Genomic DNA, 15,058 nt, shown 5'->3' with positions numbered 1-15,058 from the left:
CTCCCTTGATGTTTCCATTTCAATGAATGGTTCCCAGGTCCTTGAGAAAGATTTAGGTCATAAACTCGACAATAAGACCTATCTAATTTTCAAAAGGACTTATATACATTTCAAAGAGAGGAGAAAGTACTTGTATTACAATTACAAATTTTCTAAGGCAAATGTTCTAAGAAAAAGGAGGGGAGGGAAATCTTTTCCCTTATATTCAAATGGAAGAATTAAGCATCTTATTTCTAATTTGTATTTGTCCTAACACCAGCCATGTTTATTTGAGCCAATCAGAAACTAAAATAATAATTTTCCAAGATTGAATTAAGAATTTTTGATAGGAATTTTGTCCCTGAAGCTTCGATACTGTAATTAGGTTAAAATTGGCTTTATATTTATGTGATGTCTGTCACAAAAGACCACATGAAAGAGTGTGATGAATCTACCTCTGTTCATCAATTCACAGTACATCTTTCTGTGGACCAATAGCTCTGTTTGTATTTTTAGGGATGTTATAATTTTCAGTGAGTTAACTTGCCCATTTTCCTTTGATACTTGTAAAAAAATCTGAGTTTCTTAATATCGCTGGCTTCTTTTGCTCATATGGATTATTAAATAGAAGATTGTTCTAATTGATTTTTTATATATAAAAGTTTTATTGAGCATGCTCATAGTATTTATTTTACTATGATTTTTATTTTACTAGATTTTTATTTATCTAAACATACAAAGAAACATAAAACATAAAATGATCACTATGAAGGGTTTCTCCTGTATCCTTTTTTTTAGAATGTTCTATGCATTTATGCACACATATATTTGACCATCTTTTTTTTTTTCTTTATGAATCATAATTGATAATACATATTTGTGGGGTACAGAGTGGACTATCAATACTTGTGTACAATATGTGATGAACAAATCAGGATAATTAGCATATTCATCATTACAATATGTCATCATTCTTTGTGTCCATTAACCAAATTATCACTGACCGCCCCCCACCCTGTTCCCCATCTGTAGTAATCACAGTTCTCTTCTCTCCTTCTGAAATTTCAACATATTACTATGATTGTTCTTTCTCTCTCTCTCTCTCTCTCTCAGCTCCCACTTATGAGTGAAGACATGCAGAATATCTCTTTTTATGCCTGGGTTATTTCACTTAACATAATTTTCTCCAGGTTCATTCATGTTGCTGTGAATGGCAGGATGTCATTCTTTTTTATGGCTGAGCAGTATTCTATTGTGTATATATACCACACTTTCCTTATGTAGCCATAATTGAGAGATTGATGGGGAGATCAGTTCCTTTATTTTTCTATAGTATTAGCTGGAGCTGGTGTAGTTTCTAAATATTCTCTAAGTATATATTTTTACCATTATTAAAGTATAACATGTCACATTGAATATTTTAAATTAGTATTACTAGTATTTTACTTCTTACATACTTTCTAGTTTTAAGTAATTCATTGGTTCATTTCCTTAGGGTGCAACTTTGACATTTTTGAGTTCTCATCATCCCAGCCTTCCAGAAAGCATAAAACAAAACTCATTACTTATACTTCGAATCACAAATATTGATCAAATAGCTTTGGATTCTCTCAAGTAAGTCAAATGAATATTTGTTACCCTGAAAGTAAGTGAAAATTATTTTTTATTATCTTAAATTGAGATTGTATCACAAAGTATTTAGATTTTAGTTAAGGTTTATCTATGTGTGTCTATTCTTGTGGGAACAATTTCAATCAATTAAAGATTTTTAAATATCCCACTTCATGTTAGTTAAGAATACCTTATTAATTTGATTTTCTGATGATGCTTTTATTTTAGCAAATGCTCCCCAATAAATTTCAGAAGATGGGTTATCAGTACAATATTATAACAATTATAACAATTTTTTCCCACATTATTAGTGTGATTTTTTTTTTAACATGAAAGAAAAGTCTTGGGTCCCATATGCTTATAGTGTTTATAGATTGATAATATATGCATAGTGAAAAAATAATGCTGTGAATCAATGAATGCTTTTAAATGAATTTGAGTTTATTAATCACAGGAGAATGTGTGTGTATATATATGTATGTGTATAAATACACACACACATACGTATACGCTACTCTTGCTGAGTGTTTCTTGGGGCTAAGTATAATTCAAAATAACAAAAATTGGTGTAATATATGTGCATTCGAGGTAATATTCCACAAACTGGCTATAAGGAAGTCTGTGTTTGTTTGTCGTTTACTATATTGCTAAAAATAAGTGCATTTTGGGGGGGTCTTTTTAAAATAAACTTTTTACATTTTATAGTTTGCAAAGCAAAACTAAATTTTAAAGTTTTAATTAAATATTTAAAAGAAAATTTAAAAAGGTATGAAAATCAGTATGTTTACAGGTAGTTCTCAGAAGGTTTTAAGGATTTTAGCTCTTGACTGCTGAGGATCAAAGCAGCAGGCAAAGTTGGTACTTCATTACACTCTAAGCACTCTTCCAACTTTGTTTGAGGGTTTTTTGAATCTGGAGCAGGGAATAGTTTACAGTTTTCATACTCAAGATTGTAAAATAGAATACATTTTCACCACTGTGTACATGCCAATTGCAGAACTGCTTCCGTGGAACATGAGGATGATATAAGCAGTCAAGAAGCCAGTGACAGGCTGGTCTTCAAGGCCATTCAAGGTATGTCTTATTACTCTACTCTCCCAGACTTTTAATTTTCAACCATATTCTTTGTGATCAGTAAAGCAATATTTTCCAGATATTTCTGTTTTATGGCACTTGATTTATATTTCCTATTGTCATATTTTCTAAAAAGTTAATATATTTACTTATTTATTAAAATATTTTTAGGATTTTTCCTACTTTAATGGTCCTAACTGAATAACTAGTATTATATGAATTATGGATTCAAAAATTTTAGAAAATACCAGATAGTATGGATTTTACTGATGTATTGAATAAAATGTAAAAGTAATTTTTTTTTTAATAATATGATACTTGTCTTATGCACTAGGTAATATTCTAAAGAGATTTGTGGGGCCTAGCATAAAAGAAAAAAATGCTAGACTGGGAGCCAGATTCATGTTTGGACTCTGCCAATTAATATACGTGTGACTTTGTGTAAATTCTTGCACCTCTTTCTTCATCTTTAAAATGCAGATAAAAATACCTCTCATATTAACTGTCCAGGGTCAACATAGGTAATAAATGAGACATAGATAGGCTTTGGACACCAAAACTTTTACAAATTTTGTTTCTAGCGTTCAGTCTTATAACCACTGCAGTATACTAAGATCAGATAGACAATTCCTTTGTTGGACTTTATAGTCCAGAAAGATGTGAAAATATTACAGAAGTAAACACAGAAATCTACATAATTTATGAATTTATGAGATTGGTTTAGAACTCCTATATATTCTTGATGCCATTGTTAATTAAAAATAGTTTTCTCTATTCTATCATGGTCAATACCATATTTGTCACTATTGAATCTAGTGACATTTGTTCTTTTCTCTGATGTATTATATCTAATAACTGCTTTAGCAGAGTTACAATATTTTCTTCAGTAAATATGGTATAAACTGCCTTGAGTGAAATAACTGAGCTACAAGGAGAATGCTAGGGACCTGAGCATAGAATCTCTTTCGAGTTTCTGGAAGAAAGACTAAATTTAAATACATAAACATAGGACAACACTCCAAAGCCTTGATACTATTTAGCATACAAGTAATAATTTGAAGATTTCAAACTGTTTTAAAAATTGGGAACTGACAATTTTTGAGTGACTTGTCTGGCATATTTTGTAATTCAGTTAGTAACAAAAAAAGAGGAAAGAGATTAAAGGTGGGAGAGTGATTAGCTTTATCTATCTTTATGAGAAGTCTAGACGATAAAAACTAATATTTTACTTGTAACATTTAGGTTATTTTCTTGCTAATAAAGTGAAACATTATTTTCCTGTATTTAAAATACAACACTTTCACCACATAGTGGTGCTATAGTTCTGATATATTTACATGAGATTTTATATGAGTATATAATCGTCTTTGTTAACAAATTCTATTTTCTGGTCTTTTGTCAGTCATAGACATGATTTGGTTGAATATTCACATCCCTTATTTTGGTTACATCAACTTTAATTTTCTTATAAGAGAGACGACTGCAATTTGGTACATTTGTGCATAGGATCAACTAGTTTCCATCTCTCTTGTTAAACAGATGTGCTGAAAGAACAACTACATGAAAGAGGTGTTCGTATTTTGACTGGATTGGGAAAATACTTTCAACAATTGGACAAAGAAGGAAATGGACTTTTATATAAGACAGATTTTAAGCAAGCTCTAGAAATATTTCACTTAGAAGTGCCTGAAAAGGTATGTACTGCACAAAATTCTCTACAGTGAATAATATATTATTCTTAGGTGGAATATATTATTCACTTTTCTACTGGAAATTTCGTAGTTAATTTTTCTCCTTCTTTATGCCCTGTTGTCAGTGTTAAGCCAGCAGGTAACCAGCCCTGATGATTTTAAAAATTTCAACGTTGTATTAGTCTGTTTCTGTTGCTTATAATAAACTACCTGGAACGGAGTAATTTGTAAGAAAATGAAATTTATTGTTTACAGTTTCTGAGGCAGGCAAGTCCGAAGTCCAGAGTATACATCTGGTGAGGGTCTTGGTGATGGCGACAGTGACACAGTGTACCACACTGTGAAATGGCAGTGCAGAGAGGGAGCAAGAGAGAGCGCGCGAGGGAAAGACAGATTCTCCTCTTTTAATGCCCTCAGAACCACGTCCCTGACCACCATTTTTAATCCATTCACTCTTGCACATCCTGCAATCTAATCACTTCTTCAAGGCTCCATCTTTCAATTACCATAAAAGGATTTCCTATCCTCTTAGCAGTCACAGTGGGGGCCAGGTTTCTAATATATAAAACTTGAGTGACACAATTCAAGTTTCAGTGAGTTTGGGGGAACATAATTCAATCAGCTACAAACATTCATGCCTCCATCCTATATTTACCAAGAACCTAACAACCAGGCATTGTACTAAGCTCTAAAACATGCTCTGTACTCTTAAGATATTCATAACCAAAGGAAAATCATTATAAAACAATATATGTGTTAAATAGAGAATGTTTTTTGAACACATGAGATAGATACCTAATTTCAAGCCAGGTTATGGGGAAGGAGAGGGAAGATCGCAGAAGGATTCCTGAAGGAGGATACATCCAAGCTGAGTTTTGAAGTATGAGGAAGAATTAGCCAGACAAGGGAAGAGGAGCAGCAGGGATAGACAATGGATATTTCACAAGAAGGAGAAGCACAGGTGAAGCATGAAGAGGAAAGGGAGTGTGGCCAGTTGCCCGTATTGCGTGTGGTTTATCTTCACACGTACTGTTCCCGCTGCTGTGAGTAACCTTTCACTGGATCTTTGTATGTTGGATTTTCTCATCACGAATGCAATATCTTTCTCTACTAAGGGCACTACCCTGACACCCCTGCTTAAAGGAGCACCCCCATCAGATCCTTGTTTTTGTCTATACCATTTTCTCATTTTATTTTCTTTATGTCATTTTGTAAGTATTGTCTGGCTCTGCCTGCAAGTAGAAGGTACGTCCCATCAGGTTAGGGACCGGGGTGCTTCTGGTTTCCTTCTCTTTTTCTAGCACCTTGAAAATAATCTGGCATGTGGTAAGAGCTGAATAAATAATGCCTCCGTTTGAATGGATAGATGCATGGATGGAAGGGAAAGATAAGAATGGAGAGAAATAAGTCTGGTACTAGTAGTTTGTAGGGACCGGGGTGCTTCTGGTTTCCTTCTCTTTTTCTAGCACCTTGAAAATAATCTGGCATATGGTAAGAGATGAATAAATAATGCCTCCGTTTGAATGGATAGATGCATGGATGGAAGGGAAAGATAAGAAAGGAGAGAAATAAGTCTGGTACTAGTAGTTTGGATTTTATTCTATAAGTATATAAATTTGAAACACATTTGCCTCAAAGATTTCAGATAGAGGATTGTCTTGCATTGTTCTCTTATGCTTCACGTGGCCTTGTTACAAGATATAGTGTATTTTGTAGAAGGAACACTGGAAATTGAACTTACATGTTTTAGGTTTAAGTTCTAACCTTCCTCCTTGAACTCTGTGATCTTGGACAGGTTGCTTCAGTTTTCTGATTGACGGGCTCTGCCTGAGCAATCTGGAGATAGTTATTGTAATTGAAGTTGCTTGGAAGATCAAATGAGAAAATCACATGGAAATAGGCCTTATCAACTGTAAAATTCTGTGCCAATATAATGTTGCCTATCATTGCTGTGACATACCTGTGTTTTGGGTTTCTTATGATGTTCAATTTTGTGACCTACCTAGTGATACATTATAAGGATCATCTAATTTTCATAGATAAAAAACAAAATAGCAATAGAAAATTAGAAAACCTTGGTGTCTTTGTGTGCAGTCTCACAAGTAATTAATAACTGTTATGGAACCAGAACCCAAATAATCTGGCTCCATCTAATACTTTTTCTGAATCACCATAATACTTCCCTTGGTTGATTTGCTAAATTTTTATGATTGGATTTAGGAATAAAAACTATACTTACTACGTAGAACTTCTAACAGCGAGAACATATATTATGAAAATATGAGTAAGCTTTCCCCTTTTCTCATATATTTTCAGTAATATTTCCTTTTTTCGCCTGTAATATCATTGAAAATTGCTCATGCAGTGATAAGCATATATGAGGGTACTTCATAAAGTTCATGAAGATTTGTATTATCTCTCAATTCTGTTTTTTCAAGAACTTTTTGAAGTACAAGGGTCTTGAAAATAAGAACAAAAGAATCACCAACCTGTGTCTAACTGTAGAGTTAGAAAATGTTTGTGAAAGGCATAGTTATTCGCCCTGATTTTTTTTTTAAAATTGGTATGCACCCTGAAGAGATACCATCAATGAATTTACCTTATTTTTTCCAACTATATTATTTGCCGTTCTGTACCATATCTTAGAAAGAAAGAGTTGTATAAATTTGTTGCCAATATATTAATTTACTTAATTCTTAAAAACAACTTCTTTCAAGCTTCAAGAAGTATCTTTTAATTCGAGTATTTCATGAGTTGAGTGAGCACATGTGTCTTCTCCTGTTCATATTACTTGGGATTTTTAAACGTCAAGCTCATTTTCAATTCAACTGAACAGACATTTAAAGTCTGTATAATGTACAGGCATTATGATAGACAAAAAAAAAGCATGGGCTGTTGAGAATTGAGGGTAGATAGGGCATCATGAAATTTAGTTGTTCTAATTAATTTATTTGAAAAAATTAGGAGGAAGTGGAAGAGAATATTTTTTGAGTACGTATTATCTGCCAAGTGTGCCTTGATAGATTTTATTTACATTCTCATTTAAAGCTAAGAACTTGATTAAAGTATTGAAAATATATTTACCTGAGTTTGAAAAAACTCATGCTGTATTTTTTTTTTGTTGTCAGGGACACTGTGAATAGAGCATTCTTTATTAAATAGTGCATTTGCCAGAGTAAATGGTAAAGTGAACAAACTGGCATAAGGGGTTTATTCAAAATTACATCTTTCAGTGTAATTTATGGAATAATATTAGAGTCATTCGAATCTCCTATACTTTAAAGCATGAAGACTAGCAAAAATACAATTAGTGGTCATAATGCTATTGTAGGCATTCCAGAACCTGAAGTGACTTTTAATTTGTCACAGATATAATAAATTAAAAAATAATTCAAGGGCCGGTTTGTGGTTCACTTGGGAGAGCGTGGTGCTGAGAACACTAAGCCAAGGGTTGAGATCCCCTTACCGGTCATCTTTTTTTTTAAAATTATAATTCAATGTTCAAAATCAAGTAAATGGTAACCATATGTGTGTGTGTGTGTGTGTGTGTGTGTGTGTGTGTAAAAAGGGAGACCATGTGTATATACAGGAAAAGGAGAGACTGGCCAAAGGGTATAAAGTTTCAGTTAGAGGAATAAGTTCTAGTGATCTATTGCACAGCACGATGACTATAGTCAATAATAATGTATTGCATATTTCAAAGCAGCTAAAAGAGAGAATTTTAAATGTTCTCACCACAAAGAAATGATAAATATTTGAGGTAATTATCCTTATTTGATCATTCCACAGTAAATACATGTATGAAAACATCACACTGTATCCTATCAACACATATAATTATTATTTGCCAATTAAAAATAAAATAAAATTTATGAAAGATTAATTTGTGAGGTAATGCCACTCCCAAATGGTTCTAACTTTACGAAACTGTTCACCAGAGTGTTACTTTAAATAGTTTTTGTAGTGGCTTTCATTGGCTTTGTGTGTTAACTTTTGAATTACCTAGGGCTACAAAAGATGTAACAAAATGCGACTATGCTGACTTTGTTGTGACCATATATAACTCGAAGGTGTAACAGTGATCTCTGTGTGATTGCTTCTAGGATTTTGAGTCTGCGTGGCTAATTCTGATTGGCAATGGTAATGGCAATGGTAAGGTTGATTATGGGGAATTCAAACGTGCCATTATTGGTGAAATGAACGAATACAGGAAATCATTTGTTCGAAAGGTAACTTTAAGTAACCTTTTAAACTGTTACTTTAATAGATTATTAGGTTCATTATATAAAAACTTTAATGAATTACCATTTAAAATGTTTTAAATCTTTTTACCTGTAAGGTATGTTGGGTTTAGTGAAATGCAAAACAATAAGCACATATGTATACAAATTTGCACAATAAAGCATATATATGCATACAGATTCACACAATAAAGCAAAATAACATGTATGTGTTTTAGAAAAATATTATAAAAGGAAAATAAAATTAAAACCAAATTTTGGCTCAGAAATTAGTAGTTCAATAAATTGCTGCCTCCATAAATTTTTAGCTATATGACTATATTCATTATGAAATATTGCTGAGCCTCAGTTTCCTATTTCATAGAGGTAGTGTAAGGATTGAATGAGATAATACATATAAAATTCTTAGCATTGTGGCTTTCTGGTTCAATGCTGAATACATGTTATTTTAGGATGATGTTTCACTGGTTTTCATAATATGCATGCTAAATTAAAATGAAGATTAAAACCATTATGTTAAATTGGGATTAAAAACAGAAGCCTTGATTTTTATGGAAAACTATGTATTACTTGAGTTCTGGTAGCCATTTTTAGAGTACAATTTTGAGCAATGCAATTGCTTTTTCTTTTGTTTATACACCTATGTATCTAATATCTAATATTGTTAACACAGCTATTATGACTAAAGTAGTATAAACAATTATATCAGGTATAAGTCTCAAGTAGAAAAAGCAAAATCTCTCTCTTTACTGGCCAAGAGACACAATAAAAACATTAAGTTAAACAAATTCACCACATAATATTTATAAATTTGCTCTTGTTTGTATTTTACATGTCCTGGTAATAGGTTTATGTATCAATTCAAATTAGAGGTGACTCTTATAAATCTTGATACTGGTAATAGAGAACAAAAGAAGAGTTATAAAGTACTGTACTGTATTAGTTTGCTAGGGCTGCCCTAACAAAATACCAGACCGTATAACTGAAGCAGTAGAAATTTATTTTCTCACTGTTTTGGGGGTTGGAAGACTAAGAACAAGGTGTTGGCAGGTTTGGTTTCTTCTGAGGCCACTCTCCCTGGCTTGGAGATGGAGCCTTTTGACTATGTCCTCACATGGTTATCCCCGACTCTGTTGTTTGTGTCTAACTCTCTTCTTATAAGGACAGCAGTCATTTTGGATGAGGGCTGACCCTAATGATTCCATTTCACTTAATTATCTTCTTAAAGGCCCTGTCTCCAAATACATTCACATTCTGAGGTACTAGGGGTTAAGGTTCAACGTATGAATTTTGGGATGGGCACAATTCAGTTTACACCAGGCACCAAATTTTTATGAACTCAATACAGCAAATAAACAAACTTGATTCTAGTTTTGACTCTTCTGCAAACATGAAGTGTTGCTTTGGGTAGCGTGTGTGTTTCTATGTACCTAATGCTCTTCCCAGTGAAATATTTTGTGATATGTTATGATACTCAGAGTTTCATTGAATTAGAAAAACAATATAACAACTAGCATTTCAAAAGGTAGTGTTAAATTTTGAGAAATAGAGTAACAAAACTCATTTTAAAAGTATTTTACTTTCTTATTGATTTTAATGATAGAATATTTGCAAGTTTTTGAATTAGAATAGTTCTCCTGGCAATCTGTTTTAGTCATTCATCAGTTTCATATGAATCCTAGAGCTGAAAGTTACTTGAGAGGTCTTTTACCCAACTCTTTAGTTTTCAGAGGAGGAAAGACAAGGCAATAGAAATTATGTTACTTTCCCAAGGTCAGAATGCTAGAAAATGGTAGAACTAAATACCTGAATGCTAATATCTTGCTTTAGTATCTTTTTCCCTGTATTTATGATGATTCTTTTATATATCAGTTTAATACTTTTAAACTATCTTGCTTATAGCTCAGAAATAACCTACTGCAAAATAAAAAAATTAAGTTCTTATGTCTAATGATTTCATGGAAAAAATAACATTTCTCTCTTTATTTAGGCCTTTATGAAACTGGATTTCAACAAAACTGGCATTGTGCCAATTACAGACATAAGAAAATGCTATTGTGCAAAGAAACATCCTCAAGTAATTTCAGGTAATTATTATGAGTCAAAGTGCATGCAGTTTCTAAAACATTAACAAAAGTAGTTAACAGAAGTAGTATCTTTAAATTATGTTAATTTAAAGCATCAACTGAGGCAGTTAAGGGAGGAAATAAATTATTTATTTTTTGAAACTGAAACTCCAGAGCCGTTTGCCCTAATTCATTTAAAAATCCTTAGGTCTATTGTCTGTACTTATTTGTTTCTTTGATATTTACAATTGAGATAGAATTCTTATTTCCTGATTAGGACAGAGTGGAAAAATTGAATTAAAAAGAACAGAGTAGATTTAGAGAGCAGATAATTATATATGCAGGTTTTCAGAATTAGTTTTACTATATCTGCTTATATAGTTATTCATATTTGAGGCTGTAAGGTGGAATGAAGGTATGTCTTCTCTAGAGATGGAGCTATACATACAATGAGCATACATATATCAATCAAAATTTGGGGATACAGTAATTTCTCAAAGATATTCTAGGGATTCATTTCTTACTATATTTCTTCTGACTTTTTTTTTTACGTAATTGATTTATAAATGCATTCTTACAAGAAAGCATTTGACCCCCACAACTCCCCCCTTTTCAATACATTTCCCTCCTTAGAAGAAAAAATTATCATTTAATATATATATTTCAGTTCCTACTCTATGAATTTTCATAGCTGTATATGTTCTGTAAATATCTAATGCCTTTTGATGATTTTTTTTTTACATGAAAGGTGCACTGAACATAGATATTGTTATGTGGTTTGCTTTTTACACTTGGCAATATGCTTTGGAGCTCTTTTCATGTTAATCCTCATTGAGCCACCTTATTTTAATCTGCTGCATACTATTCTTTCTATAAATCAATATACTACAATTTACCTAGTCATTCTCCTATTGGTAGACTTTTAGGCTCCAGTTTTTTTGTTTGTTTTTGTTTTGTTTTGTTTTGTTTTACTGGCCAGTACAGGGATCAAACCCTAGACTTTGGTGTTATCAGCACCACGTTCTAACCAATTGAGCTAAATGGCCAGATTTCCTATTGGTAGACTTTTAATTTCTTATTAATATGTACAACCCATGAAGCAGTAAATATGCTTTTTTGTGACTCCTTAGGCCTGTTTTCTACTACTTCCCTGGAGTGATATCAGCACCTAGAATTACTGGGATATCTACATTTCAAATATTAATTGATACTTTCAAATTATATTGTAAGATGGCTGTACAGTAATTCTTATACTGCTGTTAGTTGAAGAATTCTCTTTCCTCACAACTTTGCCAACAATTTAACTTTTTCTCAATATGAGAGGTTAAAAAAAATTTTTATTTGCATTTTCTTGGTTATGAAGCAGGTTAAACATATTTTCATGTATTTATTCACTATTTGACCATCTTTTATGACTATTTATTGATTAACTTTTATGAATAGTTTATTCCAATTTATAATTTTAATTATATACTATTGAATTCTATAGAATACTATTATTTTAGAATTTTATTTTTTAATGTTAAAAGAAGAAACACTGTAATTACTTTGGTTCCTTGTCATTATTAACCCTGGTATACAGTTTATTTATTACTTTTAGTTGTGAAGTGGAAAAAACCCAGTAGAATTGGTTGTAAAGATTAAAGCTAATCATCACAGGCTTCCAAATCTTTAATTATGTTTTTCACGTTAAAATAGCTTAATTTGCTTATCAAAGGCTTTAAATGCACTACAGTTACTGTTAAGAGAATTTCTAGTGTTATTTAATTGTCAGTATATTTTTTCTTTAAATATGTCATTCTCTGCTTCTTTCTCTTTAATCAGTTGCACTAAATATAAGAATCAAATAGTTTACTTACTTCAAAATTAGTTGATTTCAACACCATGTATTTTTTCTCTTGGTCTTCTCCTGTCTAATAATCTTAATTAGGTTGCTTGCATAGTTTTAATTTTATTATGTGTCATTTAATTGTTGATGATGGTTTTGTTCTTCTTGTTGTTAGTTTCAGAAGTTCCACATTTCATCTTTGCATTCACATTAAGGACAATAAGCTAGCAAGCAAAACAACTTTAGAAAGAGGAAAAACCTGTTACTGTTTTTTTAAAAAGTAGAAAAACCCCTATTGTTGTCCATCTTACAACTTATAATCTATTCACATGCCATCTCTGTGATATAAGTTGTTTACATTTATAATTAATTTCAAATTAAGGCTTTTATACCACATATAATTTAAACTATAGAACATATTCTCTTTTTTACTTTGCTTCAGTAATTTATCAGAAAAAAGTGTTTTGAGGGCCGGCCCGGTGGCGCACTGCTACAGTGCGCCGCTTGGGAAGCGCGGCGGTGCTCCCGCCCGAGGGTTCGGATCCCACATACAGACCGGTTCCCACTCACTGGCTGAGCGAGGCGCGGGAGCAGCACCGAGGGTTGCAATCCCGTTGCCGGTCCCCGGTCCGGTACGGGGGCAACACTGAGGGTTGTGATCCGTTGCCGGACACGGAAAAAAGACAAAAAAAAAAAAAAAAAGAAAAAAGTGTTTTGAGGTTTCATAAAAATGGTATATCCCAAATGTATTTCTGTGCAGTAATATTAGAAATCTAATGTTTGTTGCTGTAAATATTTTCTGGTCTCTAAGGGGAGTGAAAGAAAATTTAGTTACAGATGATGGAAGGTAGGCATTTTCTGGGTGGAAGATTTAAAGCAGGTATAAAATTCTTGTCTATGAATGATAAATTTAAGTAAGAAATGTTTTTCTTAGGAAAAAATTCTGTTAAAACTGATCTGTTTAAAAGTATCAGTGGCAAACAGAGAGAGAAATTTCACCTGCCAAAATTTATATTTTCGGGCCGGCCTGTGGCTCACTCGGGAGAGTGTGGTGATAACACCAAGGTCACGGGTTCGGATCCCATGTAGGGATGGCCGGTTTGCTCACTGGGTGAGCGTGGTGCTGACGAAATTTATATTTTCATTTATATTAGATCTTGATTAATTTTTAGCTTTGACTAACATTTAATCACAAATTCTCTTTATTGTTATTTATTACTATCTCTACATAGCATAATTATTGTCCTTCAAATAATTGAATCATTATGAATACCTTGTTTTTTAATAAAACAATTACTTTGTTTTCTATTTCTCATGTAAGTTTTTAAGACAGCAAGTTTTCTATTTCTCATGTAAGTTTTTAAGACAGCAAACTTCTTGATAAAAGAAGTAGATCTTATTTCTTTAGTTTGAAAGGCACTTCACAATCTTTAATATTGAAGTTCATGGGCCAGCCCGGTGAGTGCGGAGGCGCTCCCGCCGAGGGTTCAGATCCCACATACAGACCGGTTCCCGCTCACTGGCTGAGCAAGGTGCGGATGCAACACCGAGGGTTGCGATCCCGTTGCCGGTCCGGTCCGGTCCCAGCGCGACACTGAGGGTTGCGATCCGTTGCCGGACACGAAAAAAGACAAAAAGGAAAAAAAAAATATTGAAGTTCATTAGAGAACCTCTAGTTTGTGAAAAAGATCCAACTCTTACTCTAATCTTGCCCATGCTGTTAGACAAATGATTACGGTGGTATTCCCATTTTAAGCCCGTTATTTAAAATATAACCTGACTTTAAAATGTTTTAGAGGGTCACAGAAGTCTTTTTACTTTTTCTGCTTTTGCATATGGGCCTCTGTTTAAACTTTTAAAATTATCATCTGTCCATCTTCTATAGCTTCCTTTCATCTTTTAATTTATTTTTTCTTATTAAAAAATAATTCATTTTTGTTTCATGTTCTATGCTAGGATCCTGGGGATAGATCGGTGCAAGAGAGAGAGGGGCAGGGAAGGGATGGCAAATTAATGGGATGAATTAATTCTAGTTCATGATTAAATAAATTGGAGGGTAGTTTGATATAAGATTTCAAAGATGATTAAGTATTCCTTTATTATCATCAGTCATTTTACTGAACCTTTAAAGAAACTGTTTTATAGTCAGTACTGTTTTACAGGCCAGTCCACAGAGGAAGAAATCAAATCTTCTTTTCTAGAAACATTAAAAGATGCCTGCAGCAAGTCTGACGAAGTTTCATATGGTGAATTTGAAGATTATTATGAAGGTCTAAGTATAGGGATAGTAGATGACAAAGATTTTATTAACATCTTATGCATTCCATGGGGGATTTAGTTTTTAATATATTCATATGTCATTAGCATTAAGCATTTTATAGGAGAGATGAACTGAATGTGAAGTATGATCAAACTATGGAATATATTTTTCTAGGATTCCCTTTACCCTTTTTTTTTTTTTTGCTCAGAAAAGTTGGATCTAGAAAGAGAAATATTCAGAAAGATAAGTATAGTGATGTGTTTGTGCACAAGTATGCATGCTCACCTGTCTATGTGTTTGCAAAGATA

The 15,058-nt window shown here is 32.7% G+C and overlaps 1 protein-coding gene across 1 annotated transcript in view; it reads left to right on the top strand.

Annotated features, from left to right (window-relative positions):
• The window catches only part of CAPS2 (calcyphosine 2), a 78,179-nt gene extending 63,351 nt beyond the window's left edge, over positions 1-14,828 (top strand). The window contains exons 10-15 of the mRNA XM_008590653.1: positions 1,475-1,593; positions 2,588-2,664; positions 4,204-4,358; positions 8,459-8,584; positions 10,587-10,683; positions 14,653-14,828. Coding sequence (XP_008588875.1) covers positions 1,475-1,593; positions 2,588-2,664; positions 4,204-4,358; positions 8,459-8,584; positions 10,587-10,683; positions 14,653-14,828 — 750 coding nt within the window. The remainder of the gene's footprint in view (positions 1-1,474; positions 1,594-2,587; positions 2,665-4,203; positions 4,359-8,458; positions 8,585-10,586; positions 10,684-14,652) is intronic.
• Positions 14,829-15,058: the final 230 nt, after the last annotated feature.

The sequence above is a fragment of the Galeopterus variegatus genome, unplaced genomic scaffold (genome assembly GCF_000696425.1).
Source record: "Galeopterus variegatus unplaced genomic scaffold, G_variegatus-3.0.2 Scaffold6253, whole genome shotgun sequence".
NCBI lineage: Eukaryota > Metazoa > Chordata > Mammalia > Dermoptera > Cynocephalidae > Galeopterus > Galeopterus variegatus.
This window is presented reverse-complemented; position numbering and strand designations above follow the sequence as displayed.